At 35.4% G+C, this 19,836-nt stretch overlaps 1 protein-coding gene across 1 annotated transcript in view; it reads right to left on the bottom strand.

Annotated features, from left to right (window-relative positions):
- The window catches only part of SMCHD1 (structural maintenance of chromosomes flexible hinge domain containing 1), a 169,232-nt gene that overhangs the window by 44,098 nt on the left and 105,298 nt on the right, over positions 1-19,836 (bottom strand). Inside the window, exons 35-37 of the mRNA XM_043558406.1 lie at positions 8,291-8,378; positions 7,321-7,452; positions 6,301-6,453 (exon numbers count right to left, since the gene is read on the bottom strand). Coding sequence (XP_043414341.1) covers positions 6,301-6,453; positions 7,321-7,452; positions 8,291-8,378 — 373 coding nt within the window. The remainder of the gene's footprint in view (positions 1-6,300; positions 6,454-7,320; positions 7,453-8,290; positions 8,379-19,836) is intronic.

The following is a 19,836-nucleotide window of genomic DNA, read 5'->3' on the forward strand; positions in this document are numbered from 1 at the left end:
GCAGTATTTCTACACAATTTAATTAAAAACATTTTTATTGTACAGTCATATAATGAATCTCTACATGCCCACCCTTCAGGGTCAATAATTATCAATATGTTGCCACTATTCTTTTAATTCTGTTCAAGATAAGATTGTGGTACATAAAGTTTTAACTTTTTATGTAGTTAAATATAAAATCTTTTCTTTTATGTATTACTACGGAGGCCCTTCCTGGAGCACTTGGGTGGTCAGTCAGTTATGCATTCAACTTCAGCTCAGGTTGTGACCTCAGGTTGTGACCTCACAGTTCGTGAGTTTGAGCACCGCATCGGGTTCTCTACTGTCAGTTTGGAGCCTGGAGCTGTGTCTCCTGCTCTCAAAAATAAATAAACATTAAAAAAAAAAAAAAAAAAAGAGAGAGAAGGCCCTTCCTATTTCAAAGTTCTATGGTTTGTAACCTCTGATGTACAGCTTAGCAAGAGAAAAGGATACAAAGAATAATGGAAATGAAGAGAACTGAAGAGTCCATTAGTGGATCCAAGCATAAATGGGAATTTGGAATATGGGGAACGAACAAATCCATAGCGGAATAAAAGTTAGAAATCTTTTTCAGAAATTTCTAGGGGCACCTAGGTGGCTCAGTCAGTTAAGCGTCCAACTCTTGATTTTGGCTCAGGTCATGATCTTATAGTTTGTGTGTTTGAGCCCTGCGTTAGGCTCTGCACTGATAGTGTGGAGCCTACTTGGGATTCTCTCTCCCTGCTCCTCCCCCTGCTGTGCTCTCTCTCTCTCTCTAAATAAATAAACTTAAAAAAATTTTCTTAATGTTTACTTTTAGGAGAGAGGGAGAGAGAGAGAGAGACAGAGAGACAGAAACAGGGACAGAGTGTGAGTGGGGGAGGGACAAAGAGAGAGGGAGACACAATCTGAAGCAGGCTCCAGGCTCCGAGCTGTCAGTACAGAGCCTGATGCAGGGCTTGAAACCATGAACTGTGAGATCATGACCTGAGCCTAAGTCAGACACTTAACCCAGGCACCCAAAAATAAGCTTAAAAAAAAAGAAAGTCTTAAAAAAAAAAAAAAAGAAACTTCTAGATCATACCTCAAGATCATAAAAGCCATATATGAATGACCCAATGCAAATATCATCCTCAATGGGCAAAAACTGAGAGCTTTATCCCTAAGGTCAGCAACAAGACAGGGATGTCCACTCTCACCACTGTTATTCAACATAGTATTGGAAGTCTTAGCCTCTGCAATCAGACAACACAAAGAAATAAAAGGCATCCAAATCAGCCAGTAGGAGGTGAAACTTTTGCTCTTCACAGATGACATGATCTATATGGAAAACCCAAACATTCCACCAAAAAACTGCTAGAACTGATTTATGAATTCAGCAAAGTTTTAGGATAGAAAATCAATGCACAGAAATCGGCTGCATTCCTATACACAATAGTGAAGCAACAGAAAGAGAAATCAAGAAATAGATCCCATTTACAATCGTCAAAAACCATAAAATACCCAGGAATAAATCTAACTTGAAGAGGTGAAAAATCTATACGCTGAAAACTATACAAAGCTTATGAAATTGAAGAAGACACAAAAAAATGGAAAAAGATTCCATGCTCCTGGATAGGAACAACAAATATTGTTAAAAATGTCGATACTACCCAAAGCAATCTACATATTCAATGCAATCCCTATTAAATAACACCAGCATTCTTCACAGAGCTAGAACAAATAATCCTAAAATCTGTATGGAACCAGAAAAGACCCCAAATAGCCAAAGCAATCTTGAAAAAGAAAACCAAAGCAGGAGGCATCACAATCCCAGACTTTATTCAAGTTATACTGCAAAGCTGTAATCATCAAGACAGTATGGTACTGGCATAAGAACACACACTCAGATCAGTGCAACAGAATAGAGAACTCAGAAATGGACCCATAAATGTATGGCCAACTAATCTTTGACAAAGCATGAAAGAATGTCCAATGGAATAAAGACAGTCTCTTCAACAAGTAGTGCTGGGAAAACTGGACAGCAACATGCAAAAGAATGAACCTAGACCACTTTCTTACACCGTACACAAAAATAAACTCAAAATGGATGAAAGACCTAAATGTAAGACAAAGAGCCATCAAAATCCTCGAGGAGAAAGCAGGCAAAAACCTCTTTGATCTTGGCCACAGCAACTTCTTACTCAACACGTCTCTGGAGGCAAGGGAAACAAAAGCAAAAATGAACTACTGGGACCTCATCAAAATAAAAAGCTTCTGCACAGCAAAGCAAACCATCAGCAAAACCAAAAGGCAACCGACAGAAAGGGAGAAGATATTTGCAAACAACATATCAGACAAAGGGTTAGTATCCAAAATCTATAAAGAACTTATCAAACTCAACACCAAGAAAATAAATAATCCAGTGAAGAAATGAGCAAAAGACATAAATAGACACTTCTCCAAACAAGTCATCCACATGGCCAACTGACACACGAAAAAATGCTCAACATCATTCATCATCGGGGAAATACAAATCAAAACCACAATGAGATACCACCCTACACCTGTCAGAATGGCTAACATTAACAACTCAGGCAACAACAGATGTTGGTGAGGGTGCAAAAAAAAGAGAATCTCTTTTGCATTGCTGGTGGGAATGCAAGCTGGTGCAGCCACTCTGGAAAACAGTATGGGGGTTCCTCAAAAAATTAAAAATAGAACTACCCTATGACCCAGCAATTGCACTACTAGGTATTTATCCAAGGGATACAGGTGTGCTGTTTCAAAGGGACACATGCACCCCCATGTTTATAGCAGCAGTATCAACAATAGCCAAAGTATGGAAAGAGCCCAAATGTCCATCGATGGATGAGTGGATAAAAAAGATGTGGTGTGTGTGTGTGTGTGTGTGTGTGTGTGTGTATACACACACACACACACACACACACACACACACACACACACACACAATGGAGTATTATTCGGCAATCCAAAAGAATGAAATCTTGCCATTTGCAACTACGTGGATGGAACTGGAGGGTAATATGCTAAGTGAAACTAGTCAGCCAGAGAAAGACAAATATCATATGACTTCACTCATACGAGGACTTTAAGAGATGAGACAGACGAACATAGGGAAGGGAAACAAAAATAATATAAAAACAGGGAGGGGGACAAAACATAAGAGACTCTTAAATATGGAGAACAGAGGGTTACTGGAGAGGGTGTGGAAGGGTGGATGGGCTAAATGGGTAAGGGGCACTAAGGAATCTACTCCTGAAATCATTGTTGCACTATGTGCTAACTCATTTGGATGTAAATTAAAATAAATAAATAAATTAAATAAATAAATAAATAAGAAATTTCTAGATGACATAAGCAATAAAGAGAATTAGAAAACAACTTGAACAATAGGCTTAGATTATAACCTGAATTAAACAATACACATTCTTTTCAATCAAATGCGGAACATTTAATTATCATTAACCATTATATTATTGTTATATTAACAAATAACTAGTCTTGTTCTGAGCCAGTATTTCCTAAATGTCCATATTGATGAGAACTACCTGTTTGTTACATCAGATTACAGAGCCCCTATCTTAGACCTAATAAATCAACAGCTGGGCCAGAAGCCAAGAAGGACTTGAGAGTTTTCTGCTTATTCAGTGGGATATTAGGAACCTCTAGTGGAAAGTCATATGAATGACATGAAGCTTAGATTCTATATATGCAGCTGCAAGGGAATAGCTTAAGTCACCATCTTAACCTCATAAATGTGTAGAGCCAGAGTAGCAACTTCAAATGCCTACAAGGGGAGGGGAGGTCAAGGAAACAAGACAAAGGTAAGTGGGCTAGGTGTATTCTTCCAACACAAACCTACTTTGCACATTCAAAATGTTTTCTTTGTCTTTCAACATGTGGCTTTCATTACCTAATTTGTTAGGGTACAAGAAAATTTCACTTTTACTCTCTACTATAACAAAAATAAAAGAACAAGTGTGAATATAAGTAACAAATGACAACTGCCCTCAATGTCAAGAGATAAAAACAAGTGGCATGAATACAAGGGACTGGAAAATCCTTCTGCCCTAAGAGAATCATAGTCCAGTATTGCCAGATCTTTAGAATTCTCCAAATAAATCAGAGATGCAGATCATTACGTAAAACCTCCAGAACTTCAAATACTGGAAACTAATTAAGATGGAAATGCTGTAATGGTCTGTCACTGACAGACTAACCAATACATTTACTGCAGGCCAGGTGCAAGCAGGTAGGCTCCCCAATTTTAAGCCTAATGTTATTAAAACAATGTAGTATTGGCACTGGATTAGATAAAAAGATGAACACTGGCAACAATAAAAAAAATACCAGAAAGATGGGGTGCCTGGGTGGGTCAGTCGACTGAGCATCCAACTCTTGATTTCAGCTCAGGTCATAATCCCAGGGATGTGGAATCAAGCCCTGCATATTGGGCTCCACACTGAGCATGGAGCCTACTTAAGATTCTCTCTACCTCTGCCCCTCCATGCTGTGTGCATGCGCATCCTCTCTCTCTCTCTCTCTCTCAAAAACAGATATAGGGGCACCTGGGTGGCTCAGTCAGTTAGCGTCTAAATTTTGATTTAGGCTCAGGTCATGATCTCATGTGGGATCCAGCCCTCCTGCATCAGGCTCTGCACTGACACTGCAGAGGCTGCTTGAGATTCTTTCTCCCTCTCTTTCTGCCCCACCCTGCCGCTTGCTCTTTCTCTCTCAAAATAAACAAACATTAAAAAATAAATAAATCTAAGAAAGGTGACATTTCAGATTTACAGGTACAGGAAGAATTATTCAATAAATGATACCAAGAAATTTAATGAATTTGAAAAATGTTAAAAATAATCAAAAGATTAATGGCATAAGAGTACTAGGGCAGGAATTGTGGACATAATCCTTTCTGCACTCCAGTATAAACAAAGCTAAAATCTAAAAAACAAAATCAGGAAACAATCCTTATATACAAAAGAACATGATTATCTGTAATATAAAATTATGAAAATGATGAATATTCCACAAGACAAAGCATCAAGGGACAATCCTAAAAAGATCAAGAACAAGAAAAATATTCAACCTCACTAATAACAAAAGATTTTTTTAAATATAGGAAACTTGGGTTAGAGTTCCAAAAATCATTCATATTTAGGGCTGGTAATATTATGAAGGTAAATACACATTATTTCTGGTGGGAATGTAAACTAAACAGCAAATGGCAATATCTACCTACCAAAAGGCTTAAAATTCTGCCTCCAATTCTACTTCTAGCAATTTCTAAAATAAATAATCAGACATGCAAAACGATGTACACAGAAGAAACCTGATGAAAGCATTGTTGACAACAAGCTTTGGAAAGCAACTAAATTTCCACTTAGGACTGATTAAATTATGATCATAATACAATGACGTAAGTTTACACGTACTGATAAAATATGCCATGGATGTGTTAAATAAAATTTTTATAAAAGCACAGTTTTATATTAATGAAATTTTATACCCTACTCACGTATATAAATAATATACACATGGGGTATCTGTGCAGTGTTTGTGTATATACAGAAAGTCTGTAAGGTAAGTCTCACTAAATTGCTAATCAACATTATCTCTGATGGGTGATAAAATAATGATTGTTTTTGAAGTTTCTGCACTGTGTATTTTTTATACAAGTAAAAGTATTTCCATTTTGAAAAATAAAAGTAACAAAGATAAACTTTTTATAAAATTTTTTCTAGATATGTATACATTTTTTAAATATTTATTTTGAGAGAAAGAGAGAGAGCACAAGCAGGGGAGGGACAGAGATACAGAATCCCAAGCAGACTCCATGCTGTCAGCCCAGAGTCCAACTTGGGTTCCATCTCAGCAACCGTGAGATCATGACCTGAGCCAAAATCAAGATTCAGATGCTTAACTGACTGAGCCCCTCAGGTGCCTTGATATATGTATATATTTTACCTGGGCTATATTATATTCTATTTCTATCCACAGAATGGTAACTTTTCAATGAAACACGAATATATTATCACCAAAGCTAAACATCACTACAATCAGAGAAAAGAGTCATCCATAGGGAAAAAGAGGTTCTTGCTTATAGTAAGAATGATCCTGGGTCCAATGTGTAATAGCTTACAGCAAAATCACAAAGTATTTCCACTGACTTTTCAATTTAATGCTATACTTAGAACATCTTCATAGTTATATACACAAAAGAATGGGTATTTAACTCTGTGGTTTATAATATTAAATACAGAAATATTATCTACCAGAAGACATAAAAATTACCGTGATTTCAGCTGAGCCTTTCACAAAGGGAAATTCCAGCGTTCTAACTTTCCCAATAAAGAGTGGTGTATCTGTATCTTCCTCATTAGAACCTTTAATTGTAGCTACTACAGTGCCAACCAAATCAATTCCAGTTTGATTATTGTAGTCATCCTTCAAGTAAACAAAAGATAAATTAGAAGAACTGGTAAGGAGATTAAATCCAGAAAAGGAAATGAATGTATCAGAAATACAATATAAACTCTAAATATTTAATTATCATCATCCTTCTTACTCCAAACACAGAATTCAGTTCTCGGATTAAGAGCTCCACAGGCAGAAAATAATCTGAGAAACTGTAAAAGAACCAGAGGCTTCCATCTAATATAATGATTTATAACTGTCTATATTAAAAGGACTCCCATTTTAAAATTTCACCTTGTCTTTTACTTTTATTCATCTATTGATCTAGGAAGAGAAGAATGATTCACCCGTCTAAAACAGCAAAAAACTTTCTGAAAGGAGTAAAGTATCCCACCAGCAAAATTTTCCATAAAGGTGAAGTCGGCTACTTTGTTTTATGTTTTTTTGTTAATATTCTCAGCAGCTCTATTGCTGCTTACTCTCTCGGTAATAAGAAGCTTTAAAGAGCTCATTGTGATCAATCATCAGAGCAGATCTCTCAAAAATAATTATTTCCTTCTGTCCCAATAGTGAAATGGACACTGAGGAATCAATTTACTTCACACATGTTCATAATACATACATGAAAGAAAGGTATGTATTAGGAAAGGTAGGCAAATTCCTGCATTTTTGAGTCAGTCCTACTTAGTATATCTGGATATATTTTATGTATAATGTTACACATTCTCTGTATTCAAATACAAAGGTATTTATAAACATTTCATTCACCCACACAAATTTTCCATATTATCTTAAACTGAATAATTAAGGTCTAACTCTTTAAATAACTATTCTGTACACTAAAACTAGAAATAATTTTTCTTATTCTTTGCAATTTTGGAAGTAAATAAACATTACCGTAATAATAAGATGTAAATCTTTGGCCAAGGTCCTACTGGCAACTGAACGAACATTTGAAACAGCTGGTGTAGCTGGCTGGATTTTAGGAACTAACTTCACAGGTTCATTAGGTAGAACATCAACTATAATCTTACAAAACAAAAGCAGCATTGTGATGAATAATATATTGATGGTTTAGTATTTAAGAGTAAGACAAGAAATAATGCTAGCATATACTAAATAAAATGAAATGTTACCTTCTAAAATAGATTTTCTTAATCTCCTGAACTTGGAATCAACTTACTTTTTAAATTCAGAAAAGATAAATTCAGAGATAAATTTTTGCATGTTAACAGTCATCTAAGAACAAATTTAGAGGGATTTAAAAATACAGACAATTTTGGGGGCACCTGGGTGGCTCAGTCAGTTAAGCAAGTGTCTGATTCTAGATATCGGTTCAGGTCATGATCTCAGGGTTTCATGAATTTAAACCCTGCATGGAGTCTGTGCTGACAGCATGGAGCCTGCTTGCGAGTCTCCCTCTTTCTCTGCTCCTCCCTCACTCAACTCTCTCACAATAAATAAACTTTAAAAAAAACCAGATTTTTAAAAATTTAGTACACTAAGACATTGAATGGAGATGATGTATATCAAAATTACTTTAAATTTCATTATTCAGAATTACTAGTATCTAAAATGTTATTAACTGAAAAATTTTCATGTATGGTTGATAGAAGTAACCTATCATGATATACACTAAAATGCCTACTGGAGTCTTTGAAATAAAGAGAAATGGAAAAAATAATTTCTACATCAGGTCATATTATTGAACATAATTTAAATATATTCTTTTCTAATAGTCCTGAAAATTGCACTATTTATACTTTGCATCCAATAATTAATTCACTTTTAAAACAAAACCTTTTCATTCCTACACTAGGCAAGAAAATGTAAAGCTAACTATAGTATATAAAAAGAGTAAGCAAACCTGTTCACTGTTAAGAATATTTGCTTTATCCATCATAAAACCAAACTGGATACAATAGGTCCCCACTTTGTTAGGAATTGCTTTATCCCTAAGTTAGAAAGAAAGAGAAGATCACTGATAACTTTTAATTAAAAAGAGAAGGAATTCAAAGCATCAACATATTCCGTTCCTTCCACAAAATGCATACAAAAACAACTACTATTACTAAATTTGCCTTCATTCAACAAATATTTCCCATAATATCAAGCTTTACTCCAGGTCTGTCTTACCTGGATATTCTTTCTCAAAATACCCAGAAACGAAGCTCTGGATATGGCAAAAGTTCACAAGAACAGGAATATAAAAGCTGACAAACTGGTAAACACAAAAATGCTGAGTTATGTGTCAGGTGAATTTTGCCTTGTTTCTACAAAATAAATATCCAACTCACAGTTTTATATTTCAAAATTATAGGATATCCTGATCTTTTTATATTACTATTTTTCTTTCAAGCACCATTCTAAATATTTAAGTTTACATATAACACAAGGCATTCACTATGACTTACTTATCAATAAAGAGCTCAGTACTTAATAAGAGGTACACATACTAGTATGCTTTGATCACACCTAATGAAAGCAAAAACATGAATAACATTTTCTGGTATAACTTGCATGATATGTGCAACACGGCTCTAGATCTCTAAGGTGGCTTTTGCATGTCATTCACATTCTCAAAATACTGGATAACGGAGTAAAAAAGAACAAAGGCTTTGAATATGTATCTGTATTGAAATCCCAGAACTGCAATATATATGAAAACTTGGAGAAAATAATCTATGTCATGTTTCTCCAAGAGAAGAATTCCTAATAAAGTCATAGTAAGACTGAAACAAGACCTCTGCTTCCAAATGGCAGGCAAACTCTTCCTGATGAAGACAAGCATATTTTATTTTTATTTTATTTTTTAAAGTTATTTTTTAATTCCAGTATAGTTAACACACAGTGTTGTATTAGTTTCAGGTGTACAATATAGTGATTCAAAATTCAACACATTACTCAGTGTTCATCATGGTTAGTGTACTCTTAATCCCCTTTAACTATTTCACCCATACTCCCCACCTGCCTCCCCTCTGGTAACCACCTGTTTGTTCTCTATGCTTAAAGGTCTGGTTTTTTTTGTTTGACCCTTTTCCCCCTTTTCTTCATTTGTTCTGTTTCTTAAATTCCACATATGAGTGAAATCATATGGTATTTGTCTTTCTTTGACCTATTTCACTTAGCATTATACTCTCTAGATCCATAGGTCTTGATATTCAAACAAGTGTATTTTAAAAGGCATTTGCTTGGGGCGCCTGGGTGGCGCAGTCGGTTAAGCGTCCGACTTCAGCTCAGGTCACGATCTCGCGGTCCGTGAGTTCGAGCCCCGCGTCGGGCTCTGGGCTGATGGCTCAGAGCCTGGAGCCTGTTTCCGATTCTGTGTCTCCCTCTTTCTCTGCCCCTCCCCCGTTCATGCTCTGTCTCTCTCTGTCCCAAAAATAAATAAATAAACGTTAAAAAAAAAAATTAAAAATAAATAAATAAAAGGCATTTGCTTGAAGATGTTAAAGAGATAACAAAAGTGAAAAATAACTCAACAGGATATAAGATAGCATGGAGATCCTGGGAAGGGAGTTTCACATTTAAGGCTGCTTTAATCAATCCTGGGAACACGTCATAGGCATAGAGGTGAACCTAGTCAGATAGGCTTCCAAGGGAAAAACAACTCAGCTTTGAATCATGTCAATCTCTGAATGTGGACTTAAGTGATAAAAAGACTGCTACTGGCCCAAATAACAGAAGCAAATGTAAACCCACCCTGGAGAAAGAAAATGCCTGACACTTCAAATTATTTTCATAAATATTCATAAACAAAATGTATGGTAAACAATAAAAAACAGGTACATAAAGAGGCAAGAAAACTAGAATGAAAACCGACAGAAGCAAAAGACCACTGAAACACACCAAAAGGAACTTGAGACAGACTTTTAATAAACTCTGGTTACTGCTTCTTAGGGTAATAAAAGACAAGACTGGGAATTCCAACACAGAACTGGACTTTAAAAAGCAAAAACAAAACTAAACTAATAATGCCAAACAGAAATTGTTTATTCAAAGATAGCTTTAATAGCAAACTGGATACACTGAAGGTATTTCAGAAGAAAATATCTAGAATGAAGGGAGACAAAAAAAAGAGTGGCAAATAGAGAAAAGAGGATGAAAGACTGAGAATGATGTAAGGACTAATATGCCAGAAAAAGAAGAAGGAAAGAATGAACAGAAGCCATATTTGATGAAATGGCTGATAGTTTTTATAGGCTTTGATTTTATGGTCTTTGAGTTTGAAAAATTAAGTAGAATAAATAAAAAGAAATCCATGAATAGGCATGTCATAGTAAAATTGTTGAAAACCAAACTTAAAGCAACCAAAGAAGAGTGGAAATGATTACTTTTCAAGATAAAAATAAGGCTGACAGCTTAACTCCTCAACGTAAACAACAGGACAGTGAAGGCTGTCTTGAAAGTACTGCAAGAAAGAACTGCCAATCTAGAATATCATTTCTAAGAAAAATACTCATCTAGTATGAAGGTGGAGTAAATATATTTTCAGGTAAAAAAGAGACAATTCATCGCCAGCAGATGTACACTAGAGGAAATACTAAAGGAACTTCCTCAGATGCAAAACCTGAGTGGAAGATTAACAGAATAAATGAGTTAGTAAATCTAAATGAACACTATATAAACCAATAATGTATTCATAGGCTTGACATATACAATAATGAAGGCATTTAAGTTGAGAGAAATGGTGTTTAAGTGTTCTAAGATCCATGCAGGCCAAAGAGAGGGCAAAAAATGCAAAGTGTCGTCACACATTCCTATAGGATGCCAACTATGCATGCTGAAATCTCTTTTAAAAAACCCACTTACAGAATAGTAAGATCGTATAACTACCAAGTTAATGAGAAAAAACAATAACTAAAAACAATAAATTCTAAAGAAAAAGGAACAAAGAGTAGGAGGATCAAATAAACAGGTTGAGCCAAAAGCAAGTGCTTTCAATTATTATTTGTAAGATCTAAACTTTTCATTTAAAAGATTATTTTAAAAAATAACTATAATGCCATCTATAAAAGATCACTTAAAATATAAAGATACAAAAGTAATGAAAAAAGATATTTATCCAAAAACTCTCATGATCCCTAAGGTGGCTTTTGCAGATGACTTATATGGAAAGTTGGTATACTGTTATCAAAGTAGATTTCCAAGCAAAAAGCATCACTAGAGAAAAAAGGTGAATACTTCACATGTTAGCCAATTCAATTGGCCAAAAAAACATAATAATGTAAATCTGTATGTAAATATTAACACAGCCTAATAAAATGTGTGAACACTAACAGAACTAGGAGGCAAAGTAATTCCGTACTCATAATGGGAGATTTGCAACACTGCTTAAAAAATACACCTATACAGGGGTGCCTGGGGGACTCGGTTAAGCGACCGACCCTTGATTTCGGCTCAGGTCATGATCTCACAGTTTGTGAGATCAAGCCCTGTGTTGGGTTCTATACTGACAGCAAGGAGCCTGCTCAGGATTCTCTCTCTTTCCTCTCTCTCTCTGTTCCTCCCCCACTCGCGCTCTATCAAAATAAACATTTAAAAATATATATACAGTAAAACCTTGCTTTGTGAACATAATTCATTCCAGAAACATGCTTGCAATCCAAAGCACTCGTATATCAAAAGCGAATTTCAAGAACCATTGGCTCAGTTGTGATCATTCGGCATCACCGTACTACTTGTATTGCAAAACATCACCTGTTTATCAAGTTAAAACTTATCAGAAATGTTTGTCTTGCAGAACACTCTCCAAAAAAGTTACTTGCAATCCCAGGTTTTACTGTATATAGAAAAATTAAAAATATAGAAAAAAATTAAACGTAGAAAAATGAAACACAAGGATTACCAAAATTTGAATTAATGAACATAACACTGTACTTCACATGCAGTGTTTATTATTTTCTAGTGTACATATTTACCAAAATTGACCATATGCACATACTACAATTACCAATTAGTTTCAAAGAAATGAAATTATATAAGGTAGGCTCTCTGATTACAGTGGAATTAAGCCAGAAATCAGCAACAGAAAAAGAACAAGAAAATCCCAAAACTCAGAAATTAAACAATATACTTCTAAAGAATAGCCATGGGTAGAAGATGAAATCACAATCGAAATTAGAAAATATCTTGATCCAAATAATAATGAAAATACAATGTAAAAAAACTTGCAAAATTTGTACCTCTACATGTATAAACACATATATTTAAACAGAAGTATTTATAGTCACATATGTGCATATACAGGCTGAAAATAAGCATGTTAAGCAGCAATCCTAAGAAGTGTTAAAAAGGAAAAAGTTGGTTCTTCAAAAACACCTACAATATTTACATCTCCTGGTAAGATTAGCTGAGTAACAAAAAATAATGTGAACAATGGAAGATCACTATAGATCCTACAGGCATTAAAATTAAATTATGAACGAATTTTTAAATTAACATAAAGAATGACAAATTGAAAACTGTAAGTTACCAAAACTGACCACAGACAACAAGGAAATACAAATACTCATATAACTGCTGAATTTGAAGAAACTGAATCCATACTACAACCTTCCTCCCCAAAACTACAGGCACAGATGTCTACACTAATGAAATCTACCAAACATTTAAGGAAGAAATAATGACTCTCACACAAGATCCAGAAAATAAACCAAGACTTAGGGCCCACTTCTCCCTGTTACTTTAGTGAGGCATTCATGACCTAGATACTAAACCTAAAAAGAACGTTTAAGAAAGCGTAGGTAACCCTGACTCATTAATGTAGATGAAAAAATTCCAATCAAATATTAGCAAAACAAAACGGTCAATACATAAAAGAGGTTATGCATCATGATGAAAATGGATTTACTCCAGTGATACAAGACTGGCTGAATGAACATTCAGAAAGTTAATGTTCTGTAAAATTCAGCACATTAAAAACGAAAGGAAAAATATCACATATTACCTCAATAGATGATAAAATCTAATGTCAATCCATAATAAGTAGAAATTCTCTTACTAATGATTAGAAATGAACAGACTGATAAATATATCTACCAACGAAATTAGGAACTGGGGATGAATTAGAATGACCACTCTCATCATATCTAAAATTTTACTGTAAGTCCAAGCCAGTTAAATATGGCAAAAAAAAGAAAATGCACAATGACTGAAAATTAATTAACCTATCATTATTCACAGGCGTTGATGTGCATCTATTCTGAAATCCCAAAGAATCTATAAACAAAACTGGAGATTAAGGAAGTGAGGAGAGATGTTGGCTACAATGTCAATAAACACAAGTGAACTGGATTTCTGTAACCAACAACAAACGTAAAAAACGTTAAAGGATGTTGTCTACAATAGCATCCAAAATATCAATGATCTTTATCTAGACATTATGCGAAATGAAATAAATCAGACAATTACATATACTCTATTATTTCACTTATATGTAGAATCTAAAAAACTCAAACTCGTAGATACAAAGAACAGATTGGTTGTTGCCAAAGGTAGGAGCTGGGAGATGGAGGAAATGGATCAAGGTGGTCAAAAGACACAAAGTTTCAGTTAAAAGATAAGTAAATCCTTGGGAAGAAATGTGTAGCATGGTGGCTACAGTTAACAATACTGTAGCATATATTTGAAAGTTGCTAAGAGAGTAAATCTTAAAAGTTTCCACCACAAGAAAAAAACTTTGTAGTTATTTAAGGTAATGCATGTTAACCGAACTACCATGGGAAACATTTGGGTGGAGATATATATCTATCTTGAATCAGTGTTATATACCTTAAACTAATACAATGCTATGTGTTAATTATATCTCAATAAAACTGAAAAAAAAATCACCTATTTAGGTATTCATCTAAGTAAAGATGTAGGACACTTTGATTTAAAATAGTGCAAAATGATACAGAGAAACTAAAGAAAAAATAGAGGAATATGACATATTAGTAGACTGCAAGATGTTCCCAAATTTCTACCAAAAAAATCCCAACAGCTTTTGTTATTAAAATTGTATTTGGTATTTGAACTTGGTAATAGGATTCTGAAATTTATATGGAAAATTAAGGGCCAAGATATTCAAAAAGAACAAAGTTACAGGGCTTGTTCTATAAGATATCAAACTTATCAAGAAGTACGGTATGGTAAAATATAGACAAACAGGTGAAGAAATCGAAATAGGGAGTCAGATGCACACAAATATGGACATATGATTTAAAATAAAGATGGCACAGTGGAACAATGATCTCAATAAAAAATACAGACACAACTATTTATTCATACATAAATTAAAAAAAAAAACCTGACCTGTACTTATACCTCATACATTAAAAATATTAATTCCAAGAATAACTGTACAAAATTATAATAAAAAAGAGCGGACAAAGTTGGGGCACTTGGCTGGCTCAGTCAGAAGAGCATGCAACTCTTGATCTCAGGATCATGAGTTCAAGCCACACATTGGGTGAAGAGAAGGTAAATGAATTAAAAACAAAACAAGGAAAGAGTTAGTGTTCCCAAGACCACCCCCAGGTTTGATGATTAAGAGAACTCACAGGACTCTGTTAATAGTCATACTCACAGCTATGATTTATTACAGTAAAAGGATACAAAGCAATATCAGGAAAGGGAAAAGATGAATAGGCAACATCCAAGAGAGAACATACACAAACTTTCAAGGGTTCTTTTGCAGTGGAGTCACAAAGGACTTAATTGCCCAGCAACAAGTTATGATAACACACACAAAATGCTGTTAACCAAAGTAATCTTATTAGAGACTCAGCAACCAGTTTTTTATTGGGGGCTGGTCACCTAAGGGTCCTCTGCTTAGTACATCTAAAACTTCCATATTCCCAGAAGGAAAGCAAAGGTTTAGCATAAACTGTATTTGTAGAAGTAATCACCACCACAATAAATCTTGCTACCATCACTTACCATGCAATATTGCTACATACTAACTACATCCTCCTAAATTATAGATTGTATCCTCATGTTTTTGTAACTGGAAGTCTGCATCTTTTAATCACTTTTCCCTATTTTGCCCATTCCCCTATATAGCTAAGACTTCTTTTTATTGAGATGAAATTCATTTCAAACAAAATCAACCATTTTAAGTGTACAATTGATTGGCATTTAGTACATTCCCATTGTTGTGCAATTACTATAACTATGTAGTTTTTTTTTTTTTTAATGTGTGACTATATTTAAAAGAATTACTAAAACTTTCCTTCTGATACCCTGGAATGCTAAAATAAGCTTCAATTAAAACAAATTATTTAAATATTTTGGAATACAAATAGCCCAATTACCACATATTTTAATAGATTCATACACTAAAAGATAATTTAGTAGTCTGAAAAGAAGGCAGTATGTGCTTTCTTGGATGTTTAAATGAGTTCCACGCAATAACACGAGTGTACCTTAAAGACTTAAAGAAAAGTTACACAGTATAAGATAAAGACAGTGATGGTATATTTTGCTGTTTGTCACAACATAATAAGCAAACTCAAGACTATTTAGAAACATAGAGGGGCACCTGGGTGGCTCAGTCAGTTAAGCGGCCAACTCTTGATTTTGGCTCAAGTCACGGTCTCATAGTTCAGGAGATCAAGCCCCTCATCATGCTCCAGGCTGACACCTCAGAGCCTGCTTGGGATTCTTTTTTCCCCTCTCTCAGCCCTTTCTTCTCTCTCTCAAAATAAACATACATTAAAAGGGAGGGGGCACCTAGGTGGCTCAGTCGGTTATGCTTCTGACTTCAGCTCAGGTCATGATCTCACAGTTCACGGGTTCAAGCCTTGCATCGGACTCTGTGCTGACAGCTCAAGAGCCTGGAGCCTGCTGCCGATTCTGTGTCTCTCTGTCTCTGCCCCTCCCTTACTCACCGTCTGTCTGTCTCTCTCTCTCTCTCTCTCTCTCTCTCTCAAAAATAAACATTAAAAAAATTAAAAAAGAAACATACAGCAATCTAACATTGCCTTTACAACAAGTGCACAGTCAGAAGATCTTTAACAAAAGTGGAGTGTCTACGAAAGATTTAAAAAAACAAAATGGTCCTTCAATACAGTTAGTTTGGACATATTAATATAATAATAATTTTGACTCTACTGATGATGAGTTAAGGAATTTTAAAAATAAACCTTTTCCAAATCCTTCTCAGGATTTTGAGAAGACAAGGGAAGAAGGAAGCACCAGGAATTGGTCTCCCCTTCCAGAAAACAACTGTACTAGCAGAATAGGTCTGATGTAAGTTTGGAACTCTCAAAGTTACTGAAGACTAAGATAGTAAATTACAGTGAATTTCGATCAATTTCAGCTCTTAGCACAGAAGTAACTACTCATTCCCCCCTTCCCAGCCCGATGGCAGGCAGATGTATGTCCTTAGAGCAGTCTATACACAGCTTTTAGGAGCCAGCGTGGGCAAAAAGGACCCTACCCCTCCAAATACTGGGGATCTGTGCTCTGCTGCCTCTGATCACAGAGGAGCAGACAAAAATGCAGACAGCCATTGTTCCTGCCCCAGCCCATACTTTGCAAGCCCCTCATTCTCCAGTTTAAGTAATGTCCAAGGGACTTAAAGGGCCAGCACTCTTTCCCTCTCTTCACTTTCTTTTTCCCTTTTAGGGAACCAGACATTAAAGGACATTCATAAACAACTGCACATATGGGGAAAATTAGAAAGTGACCACACATGCCCAGGGAAAGAATCAGAAAAGGACACGACAAGACTTTAAGTATACACCTAAGACCGATCTGTGACAAACAGCCTGTAACAACTGAAAAAATAAACAAAAATAAAACCCAGCAAACCCCGGGTGAAGCAAAGAATATGAATTCCAGAGCTACCACATTATTAGCTTCAAATGTCTAGTTTTAACCAAAAAAACCACAAGGCAAAGAATCAAGAAAGTATGGGCCATTCAAAGGGAAAAAAATAAAAACACAAACAAATGTTACTGAAAAATACCTGATGGCAAATATACTAGACAAGGACTTAAAAAACACCTGTCTTACAGATGCTCAAAGAACTGAAGGAAGATGTGGAGAAAATTCAGAAAGTGATGTATGAATAAAATGGAAATATTGATAAAGAAATAGAAAACCTAACAAGAAACCAAAAACAAATTCTGGAGCTAGAACAATAATGAAGTGAAAATTTCACTACAGGTATTCAAAGGCAGATTTGAGCAGGAAGAAGAATTAGTGAACTTGAAGACAATGGATATTAGAGTCTGAGGAACAGAAAGTCGAAAGGATTGAATAAAAGTGAACAGAACCTAAGGGACCACTGGCACACTAGCAAGTGTCCTCTCTTTCACCAGAGGAAGAGAGAGTATTTTGAAGAATGGCTGAAAACTTAACAAGTTTGATGAAAGACACATATATATAGAATATGCTCAAGAGATTCTGCATAAAATGGATTCAAAGATACACACACCAAGACACATTACCATCAAACTTACAAAAGACAAAGAGAATACAAAATAGAATATGGAGAGCGCAAGAAAGAAGCGAATCATTACATACAAGGGATCCTCAGTAAGCTGATCAGATTCCTCATCAGAAAGTCTCCCCAGAGCCAAAGCATAAGAGACTCTTAAAAACTGAGAACAAACTGAGGGTTGATGGGGGGGTGGGAGGGAGAGGACGGCACCTTTTGGGATGAGCACTGGGTATTGTATGGAAACCAATTTGACAATAAATTTCATATATTGAAAAAAAAAAAAAAAGAAAGAAAGAAAGTCTCCCCTTCCATTTTTCTCTTTGCATGGGATCAGGCTTTCCCCACTAACTCTTTTCCTTTTTTTCTAGGGTTACTTCAACAAACAAATCAAAAGCACACCTGGTGGAAGGGTTTGCAGAGGACTGACCAGTGTGATAGAGCAGCCAAAACGCAACAACAGATAGCATGCAACATACACCAGAAACACTTCCTGAAGGGTCAGGCCCTGGACAGTGTATGACCCCTTTTTAATATAGTACTTGCAGGTGCAGGACATATAACAAGCTATTAAAACACACAAAAGACACATACTTAGCCAAAATGATGAAAGGAAAGAATTCTCCCTTAAAGAAAAAGCAAGAAGAAATGACAGCCACAGAATTGTTCAAAACAGATATAAACAATGAATCTGAACAAAACTTTAGAATAACAGCCATAAGATTAATAGCTGGGCTTGAAAAAAGCATAGAAGACAGTAGAGAATCTATTGTTGCAGAGATCAAACAACTAAGACATAGTCACAACGAATTAAGAAATACTGTAAATGAGATGCAAAATAAACTAGCTACAGTGACAGTGAGGACAGAAGCAGCAGAGAGAATAGGTGAAATAGAAAATAAATGTATGGAAAAAGATGAAGCTGAAAAAAAGAGGGAAAGGAAATTACTACACCACAAGAGAGAATTAGAGAGCTAAGTGATTCCATGAACAAAACACTATCCATATCATAGAAGTTCCAGAAGAGGAGCAGGAGAAAGGGGCAGAAGTTTTATTTGAACAAATTATAGCCGAGAACTTCCCTAATCCAGGGAAGGAAACACGCATCCAAATCCAAGAGACACAGAGAACTCCCTTCAAAATCAACAAAAACAGGTCAACACCATGACACATAGTGAAACTGGCAAAACACAAAGATAAAGAGAGAATTCTGGAAGCAGCTAGGGACAAATGGGCCTTAACCTACAAGGGCAGACACATAAGGGTAGTTGCAGACTTGTCCAGTGAAACTTGGCAGGCCGGAAGGGAGTGGCAGAAAATATTCAATGTGCTGAATAAGAAAAATATGCAGTCAAGAATCCTTTATCCAGCAAGGCTGTCATTCAAAATAGAAGAGATAAAGGCTTTCCCGGATAAAAACTAAAGGATTTCATGACCACCAAACCAGCCCTGTAGGAGATCCTAAGGGGAATTCTGTGAGTGGAAAGCAGCAAAGACTACAAAGGACCAGAGACATCACCACAAACATGAAACCTACAGATAATACAACAGCACTACATCCATATCTTTCAATAATCACTGTGAATATAAATGGACTAAATGCCCCAATTAAAAGACACAGGATATCAGAATGGATAAGAAAATGAGATCCATTTATGTGCTGCCTACAAGAGACTCATTTTAGGCATGAGGATACCTGAAGATTGAAAATGAGGATGGAGAACCATCTAAGAGCCACCCAGGAGCCCCAAACAAACTAGATTTTAAAACAGACTGTAACAAGAGATGAAAAAGGGCACTCTATCATAATTAAGGGTCTACCCATCAAGAAGAGCTGACATTTGTAAATGTTTATGCCCCCACTATGAAAGCACCCAAATATATAATTATCACAAACATAAATAAATGTATAGATAATAGGGAACTTTAATACTCCACTTACAACAATGTACAGATCATCTAGGCAGAAAATCAACAAGGAAACA

The sequence above is a fragment of the Prionailurus bengalensis genome, chromosome D3 (genome assembly GCF_016509475.1).
Source record: "Prionailurus bengalensis isolate Pbe53 chromosome D3, Fcat_Pben_1.1_paternal_pri, whole genome shotgun sequence".
Classification (NCBI taxonomy): domain Eukaryota; kingdom Metazoa; phylum Chordata; class Mammalia; order Carnivora; family Felidae; genus Prionailurus; species Prionailurus bengalensis.